Source organism: Salvelinus sp. IW2-2015, linkage group LG4q.1:29, assembly GCF_002910315.2.
Source record: "Salvelinus sp. IW2-2015 linkage group LG4q.1:29, ASM291031v2, whole genome shotgun sequence".
NCBI lineage: Eukaryota > Metazoa > Chordata > Actinopteri > Salmoniformes > Salmonidae > Salvelinus > Salvelinus sp. IW2-2015.
In genome coordinates, this window is record NC_036842.1 from 21,387,474 (window position 1) to 21,405,043 (window position 17,570).

At 42.7% G+C, this 17,570-nt stretch overlaps 1 protein-coding gene across 2 annotated transcripts in view; it reads left to right on the top strand.

The window, feature by feature from the left end:
* Window positions 1-1,086: 1,086 nt before the first annotated feature.
* Window positions 1,087-17,570, top strand: part of LOC111961652 (ephrin-A5b-like) — a 67,948-nt gene continuing 51,464 nt past the window's right edge. For both annotated transcript variants that reach the window (XM_023984081.2, XM_023984082.2), the window contains exon 1: window positions 1,087-2,208. In XM_023984081.2, the coding sequence (XP_023839849.1) occupies window positions 2,099-2,208 (110 nt within the window). In that variant the 5' untranslated portion in view covers window positions 1,087-2,098. The remainder of the gene's footprint in view (window positions 2,209-17,570) is intronic.

Sequence of the window (17,570 nt, forward strand, 5' to 3'; positions counted from 1 at the left end):
CTCAGTAGTTAATGGTACTCAAGAGTTAATGACTGTTTTGAGGGTTAGGAATGTTGAGATATTCTTGATCCTGAACGATTAATGACTGCGTACTGTTCTAGTTGACTATCCAGGCTTTGAGATGAGGTTCCTTCGTGGAACTGGTTATACTAGGAATTATCTTTGACACACCAGACCCTCCTGTGTCTAGTACTGCCTTAATGGACCTCATGCTGTCTGCCGGATGGCATGTTACTGCAATAACAAGAAAATACCATAACAATCAGCCCTACTACAGGCCTATGATGTTATACCTAAAATAGTCATCTTGATAAAATAATATAGAACACATATGAAATTTCTTTTGTTTACCTGATCTTTGATCTAATTACTTAATTTATAACCCACCTTTCTGCTATCCAGGAAGCGCTTTTCCTTATCTCCACTGCGGGGCGCCAAGAAACATTGAAAGACTAGTGCGTAAAGCATGTCAAGGGCGCAAACCGATAAGACGGCGAACCAGTCTGACAGGCTACAAAATCTACAAGACAGAAACATTTTGCAAATGCCCTTGCTCAATGTTTGAATTTTGAATGCGTAGTAGGCAAATATTGACAAATATTTGGGGAAGTAATGCAGAGTGCACTGCGTTTACATGTTTATCAGAACTGTTCATTATTAGACACACAGTGGGATACCTCATGGAATTGAATAGGATCAAAAACTGTAGTAAATCAACTCCTGGAGCTCAATGGATGATAATAGACAGTCGTGGGCATTAAGGATTCAGTGGTTAGTTGTAGCATCATTTGCCACAATTCTGGATAATGCAAAACATTGTTGGTTTCAAAATACTTTGTGTGCGTAAAGACAGTATGGACCTCGGTGAAAGGTGTAAACCTGTAAACCGACATGCAAAGCAGAGCTGATATCAGATCGTTCTTATCTCGTTTAGGATCCGTGGCCCTAATGCCTAGTAGGTCTATCTTGTGAAATAAATGATCTGTCGCTTGAGGAAGCAGATGTATGAGGAGGGATGTTGTTTTTGTAAGCGAAACGCCCATCATTCACATTTCAAACCAATGAGACTGTGCGCAAGCCTGAAACCGTACCCGCGCTGGCACAGTGGGGGAGCATGCATGGCCGAGCCGGCGCTGCGCTGACTTGCTTTTCTTCCGGCAGAACTATACGACTTTCCACCGAGCCTGCTTACATTTGCCTCGTTTAATGCGACACATCGAAGTATCTCCGTCCATGCTGAGGTTTTTATAAACTCGTTTTATGCCACGGCACATTTGAATGACTCCGGTCCGAGTAAGGAAAGAGCTGATCCTAGTTATCCAGCCGTGACAATCCAGCGACAACGCCGAAGTCACGGACACAGATCCGAGGGAGGACAACGTCAAGGAAGACACGGAACTGTCTGTAGCGCACAGGTTCTTTGGAGTTACTTCTTATTCCAAAGTTCTAGAACAATTGAACAGATTTATGCATGGACTGCTCTGTTATTACCTTTAATATCAGCAATTATATAGCTGCGTAACCTATAGTTGCAGAAACTATTAGTGCGCCAATAAGTGTTATTCCGAGGAGAGAATTATTCCTCATTGTGTTTAAAAGGCTATTCATGGTAGACCTACTGAAGGATATCTTTTTTAAGCCTCTAAATTCATGTGTTTAATATTTGTGGCATTCCACATCTGCGGTTGAAGAGGATGCGCTTGTTGCGATGAATACATTATACGAGCATTGACTGAAATAGTATTTATTTCAAACGGACCCTCAACTAATATTGCAGCATTTTTTTTCCTCACCGATTGCAATTATTTTGTATTCCACAAAAAACTGATTGTGCTTTTCTAAAACTGAATGCAAATACTGAACTTTTTCCAAATGTTAATTCAAGCTTCAGCACAATAACTTCCTCGCGAAGTAATCCAATCAGTTCGTTATAACCAGAGAGGAATCAACTGAGATATAAGGCAATTATAATTTAAAAGCCTTCAGATGGGAATATCATTTCATTCTGTCTGTTCATTCGAATAATTCTATCGTGCGAGACGCTGCATCGAGAGGGACTTTGGCGTGGCCAAGTTCTGGAGCTTTGCCGCAGGTGGAAATGATCCTGTTCGTTTCCCTGGTGTTATGGATGTGTGCATATGGCCAAGAGCCGGCGTCCAAGGTGGTGTCCGACCGCTATGCCGTCTACTGGAACCGGACCAACCCCAGGTGAGTCTCGTGCGTAATCGCAAATTGTGTCAAGGACTGGCCACGGGTCACCAACTTCATGTGGCATCAACTTCATTGTTGACATTGGTTAGAGGTGGATGGCCCCTGGACCATATATGACATTTGTAACAGCATTAATTAGGAACATTTTCATAATGATTCATTGATCAATGACTTGGCTATAGCCTATAAACATACATTTTATTGATGCACATCGGCAATAATATACAAAAATTGTATGTTAGGTGACATACATGTTATCGAAAAAAACAACAAGGCCTCTCATCAATAGTTTTTTATATCCTATACTGTAAATACAGTACACCTGAATGATTATCCATAGATAATATTATCCTGGCTCTGCTGAATGCGCCGAAAAGGACTTTCCTTGTAGGCATCCTTAGCTATAATTTTACTAATAGAAAATTATGAGTCTTATCTCTTTAATGAGATAAATCGGGTGTTAGTGTGATAATTTAAGATATTATGTGTCGCTGTGGCGGATTGTTACCGCGTCCACTTTTAGTGCGTCGGCAGTAGGAAAATTATTCTGTTGATTTCTGTTAGAGTTCTCTGCGACTGTATCCCAGTGTCGATTAAACCAATGGCTGTACATATGAAGCGTTAAACATCTAAAATGTTGCCTTGAATGAAATACATAATATCTGCCAGTTTGACTTGGAAAAATATAAGGCGTTTTGCTTATGACGCACATAAATTGCAAGCTTGTGTGTGCTTATAACATGTAATTGAATCCTTTGCATGTGGTTCTACAATAAAATCCACAAAATATTTAGTAGTAGGTTAGGTTGCCATCTGCCGTTTCTATTTTATTCTAATTAGTCAAAGTTGCCAATGAGTGTGTTCACAAGGGTAAAGCAATGGCTTCATAATAGCTGGAATGACCCACTGTAATGAATGGGCAGATGTGACTTCTATTTGACAGAGGTGCTAATTGTGCATTTCTAATCCCATCAACCCTACAGCTCTGGTACCTCAACAGTTATTCACACTGGATGACTTGCATCTCAGCAAATAGTTTGTAGTATGAGTGTATCACTTTGTTTTGTGTCATGCTTAACACATCACCACCATTGTACCTGATCAGGTTTTTTCCTGACAGTTATAGTTTCGACATGACTCCTCAAAATAGTTTGTTTTTACTTGGGGAGAAGAAACTGGTCCTTTGGGGTGATTTGCCTTGCACAGAGTCAACAGATGATGCTGTACTTGTTTGTCTTTTTGTGGTAACTCTGAGGTAAAGTGGGTGCAATGAACTAGTTAGGAGACGGCAGGTAGCCTAGTGGTTAGAGCATTGGGCCAGTAACCGAAAGGTTGCTAGCTCGAATCCCCGAGCTGACTAGGTAAAAATCTGTCGTTCTGCCCTTGAACAAGGCAGTTAACCCACTGTTCCTAGGCCGTCATTGTAAATAGAAATTGGTTCTTAACTGACTTGCCTAGTTAAAAAGAAAAAAGAAAGGGAACAGGTGAGATATAAACGCAAGTGTGGTGGCTCTTTTCCTGGAACAGATAACATCTTTGATATACTCCCATAGTGGCCTCAGCTCATTCCAACAGCTCCTGCCTAAAAAAAAAGGAAAAGCTTCCCAATTTCCCAAGGCCTGCTCCTCCGTTGCCATGCCCCCCGTCCCTGCTCCCCCCACACCCAGTGTGTGACAGACAATGAGGGGAACACAGAGGGGTATTTCAGCAGTGGCCCAGGCCCAGCGTGGTGCATGCTCCTGGGAGAGATACACACATGCTGAGGTCACACACTCTGCGGTAACCAAACAGGCCCTGGGATAACCATCACAGAGCAGCACAGAGGGGACTGTAGTTAGGGTTAAAGCTGGGGCAGAACCTACCTCTCCTCTGAGGCTCTGTGACGGCCATGCAACGGCACCCTGCCTGGGTTTTGTCTGAGGAGAAAAGGGCTCCTCGGGTAAATAAATAAGTAACTAAATGACTGTCTCCTTTTTCTCATTCAGGGGCCTAATCCAAACCCGACCCCGCAGTATAATGTAACCGTGCACCATGCAAAGACTCAGGGGCCCCTGGCCCTGCCGTATAATGTAACCATACTCTGTGTTAGACCTTGGGCCCCTGGCCCCTGCTGGGTAATGTAACCATACTCAGCCATCAGAGCTCGCAGCCTGCTGGGGTATAGTCACAACTTCCAGATGAGGCTTTTTTTCTGACCACAGGAGAAAAACAGCACCCAATGCAGTAGTAGTCCTGCAGTCCATACTCAGCCATTCATGAAATCCCCTACAGGGACTCTGAAATTGAAATGGGAAGTGACTCGTGAAAAATGGAAACGGTGAAGACATTTTCACGTATTTTATATTGTCTCAAACATATGTAGGTTGATAATGGTGCAAGTTTGTTGCAAGCTTTATAAACATTATTCCTATTTTCCTCCCAAAACCGCAACATTCTGATGCACTTAGTTGATTCACTCAAACAGTGGGATTCAAAAGCAGTGGAGCAGGAGTTTAACTATGATGATGATTCAGTCATGCTTGGAGGTACAAATTCCTCAATTAGTGACAGTGAGGCGCTCAAGTCATTATAATCTCCTTAATTAAAAAAAATGAAGTGCTTGAATGACACACAATCTGGTTGAGGAGACATAAAACCACTGAGCCACAATGAATATTTTAAGTCAGTGTTTGACTTGTTATTTAAAAATGATTTGATTTAAAGACAGCATAATTTGAAATGCCCATCTTTAAAACATGTGCTATATTAGTAGTAATTAGCTAAAGAAGACATAATAAAATGTATTTTAAGGTTGGTTAACACAAATAAAGGTTAAATAAAAATAACCAAATAAAAAACATACATGTGTGAATGCTGTGTAAATGTAGGTAATACAGGGTTGAGGGGCCACTCGGACATTTTCTTCAGTAATACTCTGTTCATACATGTGTAATTAACAACAAGATGAGTAAATAAAGTAAATGATCAGCTTATTGCCCATTAATCAGTTGGCATTAGACAATTCCCCACCTGGCCTGTATTAAGTTTGATAGTTGCTTCATTATAACCGTCTGGCTCCATACGGGACACATGCACCCATCGCCGTGGCAAAGGTGTTTATTTGTTGCTGATAGGTGGGATCAGTGGAGAATCAGGGCTGAGTTCCGTCCCTAATCTTCCTGCTGTTTGTGTCTCCGATGCCATGGAAACCGATACCCTTCCTCATCAAAGAGCCTCATTGGGGTGGGACTAACGACCTGACAGCTGGGGAGAGGGATTCCAGCATTCTACAAGAGCACTGTCACCCCAGGGGCTGCAGTTTAAGCTCCGATAATGCCCCTCAAAGCTTTCTACAACAGATGTGACATATTTCTGTTGAAGACAATCAAAATACTTTCATCTATTTGCCTTGTGGTCAACTACTTTGGTAGCTATGGTAACTATCTGGCGGTGATCAAAAGTGCTTGTCCTTTTCTGAAGAAATTGTTGGATGTAGTTATACTATGATTCGATTCTGCAGTCCATTAGAGGACACCTCAGAAATGTGAAAATGCCTCCGTGGCATCTCTTTCCACCTCATAACATCCTTGCCCTGACAGACACAGATAGTTCTCCACTGAGCGATATTACCTTGGCTGTTTGCTTTCTCTATTCCGGCTCATTTTTAATCTCCACTTAAGAAACAATACACCATTTTTCAGTTTGTGGCAAGTTGATGTTGTGATAGTTTCCCAGTGGCATTGTGAGTTGCTCCGTCTGCATTGTTCAGAGTGTTTACCCTCGCTTTTCCCCCTCAGCCTTTTCCCGGCTCCCTGCTGCGTGGTTCCGCTTGGATTAAAAACGGACACATAAAAGGAGCCGAGTCCAAATATTGACTGGGTCTCAGGACCGCAGCCCTCTCCCAGCCGTGGCTCGGACAGTGTGAAAGGACACTATTGTTCCTATCGTACTCAGCGGCCCATGGCCAGCATGCTCTTAGAGAGAGACAGTCAGAAAGAGAGAGGAGAGGTGAGTGGCAGAGAGAGAGAGGTAGTTGTGACGGGCTATTGTGAGGGTAAATATGTTAGGAGGCGAAGGGGAAGGGGCACACAGTCACAGGGTTAACAGAAGCTTCCGGAGAGGGGTCACAGGGTTACACAGGGAAACAGTGGCCATGCCATGGGTCCCCTGCATGAGGTCAAAACCCGTATTTCCACCCCTGCCCCGGCTTAGCCTGTGGATGGAGACAGGCATGTTGCAGCCATCTTCTCAGGGATGTCTTGGTGTCAGAGAGTGTGGTGATATATCCTGGCCCTCTGTGAAGAGGAAAATAGTCCTCCTGTGGAGAAAGCAGCCAGTTCCACTGCTCTGCGACCCTGCACGCAGAGAGAGAGGTGCCTTGCCTCTGTTGCTCTTTTCATACTAACAAGGCTGCCTCTGCTTGACTGACAGCAACTAAAGAGACAAGGGTGTTTTAAGTCGGTGTCTTGTTAGTGAACATTTATTGTGTTTACTGTGTGTAGGTAAGGATTTCTTTGTTACCTTACAGCAACACTCAATATTCATAGCGCCACACAATGAATCCTTTGGATTTGGATATAAAGTGTTTGCCATGCTGTTTCTGTTAAGATTTGTGTAGATCACATTCTCAGCAGCTCCTGTAAACTTGTTTTCAGTTAATTCTCGATCGGTGGTATAGCTCAGCAAGTCGGCATCCTCCATTTCATACGCGCGGGCCAGCCAATGGATTAGAGCCAACCCTCCAGTCCCTAATCTCCAAGTCTCACTCCAGCGCTCCAAGGTTCACTTTTCTGCCGTTTCTTAAGGTTTAACTCTCGACTGGGCTTTTTGTGTGCTGTTTAAATGTGAGTGGTGAAATGGCATCCCTGTGTCTTTGTAGGCACCGGTGAGGGTATTAGCAGAGAGGCTCCAAGGGGCTTAAGAGGTCAGCCTCCCTTTGTGTGGAGACACAAAACACTTCCTGTGGGACCCTTCACCCCACTCTGTTCTTCCCCCAGAAAGCCAGAGCCTGCCTGACCATTCACATTAATCAGGGCCGGCCCCTAATGACTGCAGTAAAGCCTCTGGAACTTCTGCTAAAAGGCCTCCTGACAGACAGACAGACAGACAGACAGTATAGCGGTGGGCTGGGAAGGCTGCTGTATTGATGGCCTCTATGCACCACACTCTCTATCAGAGGTAGTACAGTGTGGTGAGTGGCTATCTGGGCTTCCTATTACACTTTATACAGTAGGCCAAGGCGCAGATAATGAAAATGGACTCCACAAAGAGAATCCACAAAGAAAGTGTAAGGTCTGAACATTTTAAACTGCAGTTAGCTGTATTATCTACTGTATGCCTCCTATTACAGAACATTCCCTAAGATAAAGGAAATTAAGGCTGTATTTTGCACTGCAGGTTTCAAATGGATCAAATAAATGGATAGAACAAATTGGCTGAGTACAATTCAGGGGAAGATGGATAGAGAGAGAAAGGCAGAAAGAGAATTGGAATGATCTCCTCTGTGTTCTGTCTCCTCTCCCTCTGAGCACAGCAGTTCTCTTTGCAGCTGGAGTACCTAGAGCCAGGTTACTCAGAGATGACTTAGTCCATCCTCTGTCTTTAGTTAGTAATGGTTGTTGTTAGTAGTGCTCAGTCTGAGATAGCTCCAGAAGGGTGTGGTCAGCCATGACGTCTGTTTTAGTGTTGCTGGAATTCCCCCAGTTCTACTGATGGGGAGGGACGATGGCAGTCTCTCAAGTCTATGGCACACAAGTGGCACCAATCATGCATATTGGCACGCGGAGCTGTATATAGACCCTAGTATAATCTATTCAAAATTAATCCAAATTGGAAGGAAAGTATGCACGATATAAAACAAATGTGACGGTACATCCAAGCATCCGTGAAATGCTTCTGGAACTTCATTTGGTTCAATGTGGCTTTTGAAATGACAGAAAAAGATAATATCCCTCTCCATGAGGCAATGTTTCCCTGTGTCATTGGTGGCAAACTTTTGTAGAGGAAAAAATACGTTTTGCTTCTACAGAATTTCTACTGTGATTGCATCAGACTTTTCCAATCAGGATTTTTTAAACCAGGGTAGATGAAGAGTAGATATTTTTTTTAATTGACAGCATTTATAAGACTCAAAAAGTAAATCTGATGATAGTGTTACGTTCCCCAGCAAGAAAACCAAAAATGGCACTCAAACAGAAGATGGAACTAACAAAGAGTCACTGACCAACAACCAAAACAAAACAGCTGGGGTTTTAGGAGGGGTTCTGATGGGGGTGTCCACTGAAAGTTAACTAGCAACAACAACTGGAATCTAAGACACCCACCATGGGCACCAACCAAATTTGCCCAAGGAGAAGCAAACAAAAGAAAAACCCACACCAAATTTAAAGACAGGAATCAAACCAAAAAGGTGGAGCAAAACAACATCAGGGAAATCAGACAAAATAATGTTTTTCTATAAATAAAAATAGGGAGCACCAACTAAAGGTGTTAACCCTCCACATCCATCAAGACAACTGGGGCACTGGGCCAGCCACTCTTAGATAGCACCTGGGCCAGCACAGGTGAATCACCTTCCCACTAACAAGATGGCAACCAACACAGGTGTAACACATACTGACTAACGAGGTGACACCAATCGGTGCGCCCCATGTGCTGAAGAGCTATACGTGCTAAAGTCCAAACTCAAAACATAAATAGAAAAACCAACGCCTGTAATAATAGCTTTACATTTATCAATGTTCTTATCCAGAACGACTTACAGGAGCAATTAGGATTAAGTGCCTTGCTCAAGGTCACATCGAGAGATTCTTCACCTAGTTGGCTCAGGGATTCAAACCAGCAACCTTTCAGTTACTGGCCCAACACTCTTAACACCTAGACCACCTGCCACCCCCTTGTAGGATTATTTTCCATAGCATTCCAGAACTTGTCTAGGGTGTTGTCAGTGTATGCCGTAATCTTTGGCATAGTTGTGTCATTTCAGGCACCCGTGGACAAATTAGGTAAAGTGCATTGATAATGTGATTTTTTTAGTCAATACAAAAAACACAAGTGACATTTAGATGTGTGGAAAGAACAGTGTTATTTTCATGAACTTGTTGTCACTTTGCAGGGCCTTTAGTGTGGCTTACTGGCCCATGGAGACAGGAAGTTTCCTCCTGTTGGATTTGAGCACGCTTGGTGCTTTGGGACCCTGAAATATTAAAAAGCTGTTTGCGATCTCACAGTAGAGCCTGGACACGCAACCAGAAGGAATCCAGGTCAGGACCACCGTGACTTTAATGCAGGGGTCGACATTTTGTCTCACTCCATCTTTCATACATGTTTTCTCACCCCCATGTTTATTTGATGTTAATAAGCAATTTCGATGAAATCATATGATTTTGTCATCACCCTAAGTTAAGCACTGTTGATTGAAATCTCAGACTGCTAGGATTTGTTCTGTCTTCATAGGCGTGGCTCTCTTCTCTTGCCTGACTTTCAGCTGTGTCTTGTGACAGGGAGGGAAGCAAAGACCGCCATTTCCCTCCAAATCAGACTCCATTTTGTTTCCAAGAAACAAAAGTCGGTTGAGAATCCTGGGACCCTTAGTGAACAGGCTCCACCCCTTGTTGAATTCAACATGAAGATACATAGGACACAATGAACAGCTTAAAATATGATAAACCTACATTTTTTTATTGCAATTTTAATGCATTGCTTTACAACGTTAATTTACAGTGAAATTGAATCTTGGGGTAAAGGGGGTTAGGGGCTGTGAGGAGGGGGGCAACAAAACAATGCAAACCAGGGGTCTCGCTCAGCCATAAGTCAATGTTCGAGGCAACATGGTCATTGCTTGGTTGTGTTTGTGTCATAGCCATGTTGTGTTTGTGCCCTAGCTAGCCTAGCTTGCCTAGCCGTATCTATGCCATGGCTGCTGGTGCCCTAGCTGAGCTGGCGGCCTGGCACCCATATCACTCTTCGTGGCAACACAGTGGGAACATGCAGGCAGACGCTGGCAGCGCCTGGGCTGATGATCTCCCTTTATGTCTTTGCTCCGCCAGGGCCCTCAGTTATTCTAGTGCATAATTGATGGAGGAGTTAGAATAGCAGAAGTAATGCGATGAGAGGGTGCAGTCAGGCGGAGCGAGGGATCGCGTGCGTGGGGCTGCAAACATTGGAGGGGACGACGAGAGGGCATCTGGAGTAACAGGTCCCTGCGCTTTGGCACGCAGAGTCAACACAAAATGTCATCCTCCAGCCAATCACAGCTCAACGTCTTCCCCCCCAATAAGATGTCTTCGCTGAAGCAGAATACTATGTTCCCCATGAATCAGACAACCGACCACAGTTATTAGTCCGCAGTCTGCAGATTATGTGCTAGGATATTAATAGGTTTTATTAGCCCTTTCTCATACTAAATTCAACTGAGACAGAAAATGAGTAGCATTGCCCTTTTTATATATAATGTGTTATAATTTAAGTAATTTAACATTTTAGTGGTCATTTGAATGGGCCTGGACTGTGGTATTTATGGGGTACGTTGAGTCACAAGGCATTCTCTCCAACATCTTTGTTCCTTTATCATGTAGTTAGTAGATGTAGCAGTGACAGAGTGTATATCACACCTAGACAAGCAACTACAAAGAGACACTAATGGGCAAACAACCCTCTGTTGTCTGTTAAACAAAGAGGCCAGGTCGCAGATTACCTGTCCTGTCCCTCTTCAAAGCAGCCAACTACCTTTCACGACAAAAACCTGCAATTAAAGCTGCAGGACTTCACCTGAAACCCATCTGAAATACCTATGTTCCTGGTTAGGATGCTGCGGTTAGAGTCTGAAACCACTCTGTATCATTCCCACTAGTATCGCTATACTAGGGGACAGACAAGAGAGAACAGATGTGCCAGATAGATGTATGAGAGAATTACAATTATGTTTGATTTCTATACATTTTTATAAAAAATAATGTAGTAATTTTTCATCCGTCTGCAAAAAAATCTATCAACAAACATGCCTTCAGTTTCGATTGATAAATTAACGTATCTTTTAAAATTGAAAAAAGTAGTTAGTAGTTAGAAATTGATAGCAATTTAATTTCCATTAAAATGTAATTTGAATATGACCAATAGTGATCTAACAAAGCAATTATATTTAGTTGTGTTTATTAAAACCTAACATCTATTTTATGGAATCAATCCATCAGACCTGCAAGCAATGTACTGTATATTTATTACTGCATATTTTAAGAAATGTTACTTAGATTCTCAGGGGATTGTATATTATAGCACCTTCTTAGAGTTAAAAAAATACTTTTTATATTTCAGTTATGAACTCTGAGCCATGCTATGGTTTGGCCAGTTACAGTATTCCATAATAACTCAATGGGCAGGTCCGTCTGGAGACAGAAATATTACCGCACTGCCATAAAGACTTCCGATGGAAACCTAAGCAGTGAGCACACTCCGGAAAAAATAAAGCATCTTTATGAGCAGGATTTTATGATCTTAATGACCAAAGCCCAGGCCCAATGGCCTTTAAGTGCACTTCTGGACAGAGATTTTTAGGGCCAGACATGGACCAACCCAGGTAGTCCTTATATAATAGTACTACTAGTGAGATTTACCACAATTGATTGTTTTCATATGTTGGTCATCACATTTTTTGAGGAAAATATGCCAATATCAGGGTTTGCACTCGCTATACGCCATTTGGCTGTAGCATAAACTAAATTTAGGCGTACACTAAAGTGAATAAAAAAAGATGAAAGAAAAATTATTGGACTGTGTTATATTTCAACAATTTCATTCCCCGAAAATGTAAGTACTATATTTTATTATAAACCAACGGATTTAAAAAAAGATTAAGATAACTTTATGCAACCATTTTAAATATAGTTCACAATTATAATTTTTTATATACATTTAAAATGTATTTAAATGACAGAGTATTCATTAAGGAAGATACTGATTACATTTAATTGGTAACATACATTTTTATAAGTGTCTTGTGGTGGGTATAAATAAAATAAAATATACAGTTGACCTCAGGCAAAATGTTACAAAAGTGGACAATACAAAACATTACCTTTGAATTGTTTTAAATACTTTATATCAATGATATATAACGTTTTATAAATAAGAATTTGCCTAGTTAAATAAAGGTTAAATACATTTTTTTATGAAATAAATAAAAACGATTTAATTTTGATTCCCATGCTGAGTTAGTTATTTGATAAGTTGATGAGTTAATGATTATATACCACAGTCATGTGAATGGTGCATTTGAAATGTAATTGTTATTTATCTCTCAGTCTAAGAGAAAAATGTAGTTTTATAAATAGGAAGTTGGCATTTCAGTGCTTGAATGGACCGTGGTACCAACCACGGGTGTTTTGTGACGGCTTCTAATTTTTTTACTACTAAAAAGAGAATTGATTGAAAAAGCCTCTGGTCTGTTAGGTGCTAAAGTCTTGTGACTGCTACTTTGGTCAGTCACATGGTCCAACACAGAGGTTCTGTTAGTGAGGTCTAGACACGCGATACACAAGGGGCCAAATAAGTGCACCGGCTAACACGTCACACATGTTTACCATCCACCAACCAAGCTACTACAGTATGACGGAGGCAGGCTCATTTGAAATTTTGCCCAGCAACCCAGTAACATGGTCGGAAATATAGTAGGCCGACCTAATATTGCTGGTTACAATTCTCCTTTGCTATTAGTTAAAGATTTACCATGTCCAGCTGTTTTTTTTCTCAATTGTTTAGGGAAATATTGAGATAATTGAGATAGAGCCTTTAGGTAATATCAAGGCTTTATATATAATAGATCTAGATAATTTTGTTAATAATTTTGGTGTTCAGTATCAGCTGACAGTGTGGCTTGCAGTGCTTGCCTGTGCTGGTCTAATGGGCTCCTCCATTTGGTTACCATTCTTCCTGTAATTTAAATCCCAGAGTATTTATTTTTCACATCCTCTAAACTAGTGTAAGGGATAGGAATTATGCAAATTGAAGCCCAAAAAACAATGGAAGTGGGAGGTATGATCAGCCAGAGACTCACCAATAAGGTTTAAGCCAGAACCTGCCGCAGACAATGAGGCGTAGAGCAGCTGCGTTTTCATTGGAAGATCAGCCCTGATTACCAAAACTGTGGCAGATACATTGGGGTGTAAATTGTGTTCCATCTGTACCCATGCCTGATTGGAGGCAGGACATTAATGCACTGTTGGATTTTTGCTGCATGGTAGTGAGAGTTTATTTTGGGACATATAACCACTGAAAAGCACGGAGCAATCATTTGAAATCAGTATCCGCAGCATTGTGTCCATGCCGCATGGTAACCATGTGCTGTGGCACACACACACACGCACATGCACACACACACAGCTGCCCTCACTTAGCCCAAGAAATCGGGTGTAAATGTGAGACAGTTATAGAAAACAGGTTCCCAACCACCCCTGCTCTCTCTCAGGTTTTTCTTACTTTCTTTCCCTTACCCTTTTCTTTCTAATTAAGTATATGTATCCCTATCTCTCCATATCTCTCTCCCCCTTTTATTTTACTGTCTTTCCGTCTCTCCCCCCTCACCCCTCCTCTCCCGGGTGTCCAGATGTCTGTCACATACTGTATGCTGACTCCCACTACTGGGCTGATATCAGATATGAAGAGGGGATAAGACGTCTCAGACTTCACAGCCTTCCTCCCCCACCCCTCAACGCTCCACTCCTCAACTCTCCGCCCCTCAACCCTCCACCTCCAACCCAGCTGGAACGGCTATAGTTCACATCTGATGTCATTTCTTCCCTCTGTGTGTGACCCCACAGGACTGATAGTATGCATTGTATGGCCATCACACATAGACATTTTCCCAACTTGTATGCCATTACTCTTCCCCCTCCCATTACTCACATCTGACAACGAGAAATGCGCTTCAGCATACCCTGACTCCCAGTCCCTCCCCACCAATGTTTTCCTGTTGTCTTTTGTTACGGTTCAGAATGGAGTTGATGCGTGTGAAAGTGAACGTGATATCTCCAGCCCAAAGGTTCATTATTTGTCTCTGTTTTCATGGGGAGAGTTAAAAGTCACTTATTTGTAAGGAGGAAGAAAGAGTTTCTCTCTAACCTCATGGTTGTGGTGAAATGTCAGGGGCCTGAGGTTGGCTGCTGGGGTATGGCCACACCCAGTGGGCTGTAGAACTATGGAACCCTCCCTGAGCCTGTCTGAAAATGGATTTGAGATTTTAGGTTAGACATTTTTAGCACTTTAAATGTGTTGTATTTATTTCAAATGGATGTTTTCTTATTGTACCAGCAAAGTAATTTAGTGTTTTTTAATCACAACTGTTATTAAGAAGCTGTAAAAATGCTGAAAGACCAATAAAGTAAACTTGAAAGGGTCAGGACTACAGAGGACAGCTAGGGCCTCTGCTGGAGACCCTTCTCTACGGAAACTTACAGGACTGAAGTGCTGCTTTCTGCACTGTATTATGCATCATCCCTCTGCACCTTATGTGTCAGAGACTGACTCTCTAGTGAGGTGTTGAACAGCACTGAATACATCCCTTCCCTCGACAAACTGATCTCAGATCATCCCAGATCATTCGGAGATAATTGCTCGTACTACCAATATACATCAGAGGACTGTACTGCAGCAGCAGCATGGTGAGCAGAACAGGCACTGGCGAGGCCGCCCGTGCTGAACAGAGGGGGCCTTCCTTCCACAGCGCTCCAATTAGAGAGTTCACAAACAGATGACATAATGGCCCGGAGGAGCCTGCTGTCTTTCAGGTGCTAATTGAAACAGCCTGTGTTTGCCAGAGAGCTCATCCCAACTAGAAAATGCTAATGTACTCTCTCTGGCCACATTCCTTCTGCCAAGCCCAGGGACTTCACTCACATCCCACAGCACCGTAATGGTGTTTTTAGAGTACATATGCTAACTGTGTGATATCCAATAGGTTATGTTAATCCGATGTAATTATGACACCAGTCCACTGATGCAGCACTCCCCTGGGGCTGGTCGGAGCGCTGAGCAGTATAGTCTCCCCCGTGACAACCTTGTCTCGTTAGCAAGGAATGTGGAAATAGCAGCACTTTACTAAACCAAACCTTCATGGGAAAATCTGGTTCTGTGGGGAGAAAACTGTTAATGGATTAAGTGGCCACTCCTTTTCCCAGTGAGGGGCTGTTTTGTAGGCCCATACCGTTCATTCACATATGGTCCTCCGTACTGGGGACACTAATAGGCATGGCTAGCATAGCCTCTCAGCTTTAGACCCAGTTCCCTGGCCCTAACTTCCAGCTTTCCCCCTCGTTCTATTCATCTCCGCGGCCCGGCATTCTTGTTGGGTTTTTTAAGTGTGTTCACTTTGGCGGCCGATGAAAGGAACCGGGGAACATGGGACTTAAATCACTTAATGAGGGGAGACAGGCAGCGCTTTTGTCCAAGTTGTACTTGAGCTGCGTCCAGCCAAAGGCCTCTAACGGGGTCTGACACCTTTCTCAGTGGCACGGCCTGTATGTTTCTGCACATCGCCAAGGGGCTACAATCCCACTCCACTCCAATGTATGTAAGTGTATACCACAGCATTTATTTGGATTTCTAAGTCACATCACTCTGTTTATTTAGCTTGTCATTCTGTCATATTAGGATAAGCAGCAGCAGTACATTTCTCTGAGGGAAGGAAACAGGGGAGAACGCCCGCTCTCATTGAATCCACTGTAGTTCAAGGCCGACTGTGGTACAGCAGGCATTGTTATCAGTAAACAGGATCCCCCATTATAGACGGGTTGGTTGTTTAGCAACAAGACTAACGCATGCGCAACTATGGGGCAAAACAGACAGGGTTGGCTTAGATTGTTGATAATATGTAAACAATATTTAGTCCAATGTTTATTGAAAATAAATAAAGTTGCACAATGAGCACTTGTCTCTCAAATACATCGTTCCAGTTCAACACAGTCAAACACCTTAAAACAAGACGTGGTGTCAAGAACAAGATCCAACAAGCTGAAACGAGCCACTTACGATTCACCACATGGCAGTTTCTTGTCATTGTTGCTTGCTAGCTATCTGGCCATCCAGAACCATAACAACACATGGCCTTCTGGGCCCTTTGACAAGTGCGCGCATTGTTTTAGTGAATGGAAAAATTGCAATCTTTGTGGTCAATCATGTAAATAAAAAAAGGTTTTGAAGATAATCATGGAACCAATAATTGTTTCTAATACACCAGATGTATATCCTTGAACCGATTATTTAAAAATCACACACGGAAGTTATAAGGATAATTGAGTTGCTAATGGCAGCCTGCAGTACCCCGGTCGGCCTTTAACTTGAGTAACTTGAATTACAATGAGAGGGTGCAGCACTGACCTAGCCTGCAATGTCACTTCCTGGAGTAGCTCAAACTGCGCATTTCATGTCTCCATGAGACGCCACTGAGTCTTCACATAGGAATATATGGTGTCACATGATCGATGGCTTTGTCCATTCATTGGAAGGAACCCACAGGAAGTAGAGCCAGTGTAGGGGCAGGGTCGGTCCGTGTGGGCTTGTGGCCTTACTGTGGAGTAAACAGGCATGAGTTGCCAGCTCAGTACCATTGTGGAGCAGGATAAATAAACAGCCAGTGTCGCTATGACTGATTGGGATCGGAGGCCAGAGAGGGATGTAACAGAGCCCACAACCGCTCCAACCAGTCCCAACTTTTTCACACACTGAGGAAATCCCACCTCTCTCTCTCTCTCTCTCTCTCTCTCTCTCTCTCTCTCTCTCTCTCTCTCTCTCTCTCTCTGTCTGTCTCTCTCTTCCTCACTAGTGTCCTGTCCTGCTCTCTTCCTCTCACCCTCATTCCCTAGATCTCAGTCCTGCTTTCTGTCTCGTATTCCTCCTTTTATCTTTCAAGTTCAATATTTCACTCCTTCTCTCCATAACTCAAACCACAATCCCCATTACTCCTTCTCTCCATCACTCAAACCACAATCCCCATTACTCCTTCTCTCCATCACTCTCACCACAATCCCTATCACTTCTTCTAAAATTTCCTGACCCTGCTCAGTTAGTTTTTATGTTTCAGAACTAGGACCGATGCTCACAGATTACATTTATGCAGAGCCTCAGTCACACACACACAGGCAGATGAAATGTAATTATCTGCAGCGGGGTTTTACACATCAGTTGTAAACAGTTGTCACTCTAAAGCCGCTGTGTGTTTGTGTGTGTGTGTGTTTTTATAAAAAAATATATTTCACCTTTATTTAACCAGGTAGGCCAGTTGAGAACAAGTTCTCATTTACAACTGCGACCTGGCCAAGATAGAGCAAAGCAGTGCGACACAAACAACACAGTTACGCATGGGATAAACAAACGTACAGTCAATAACACAA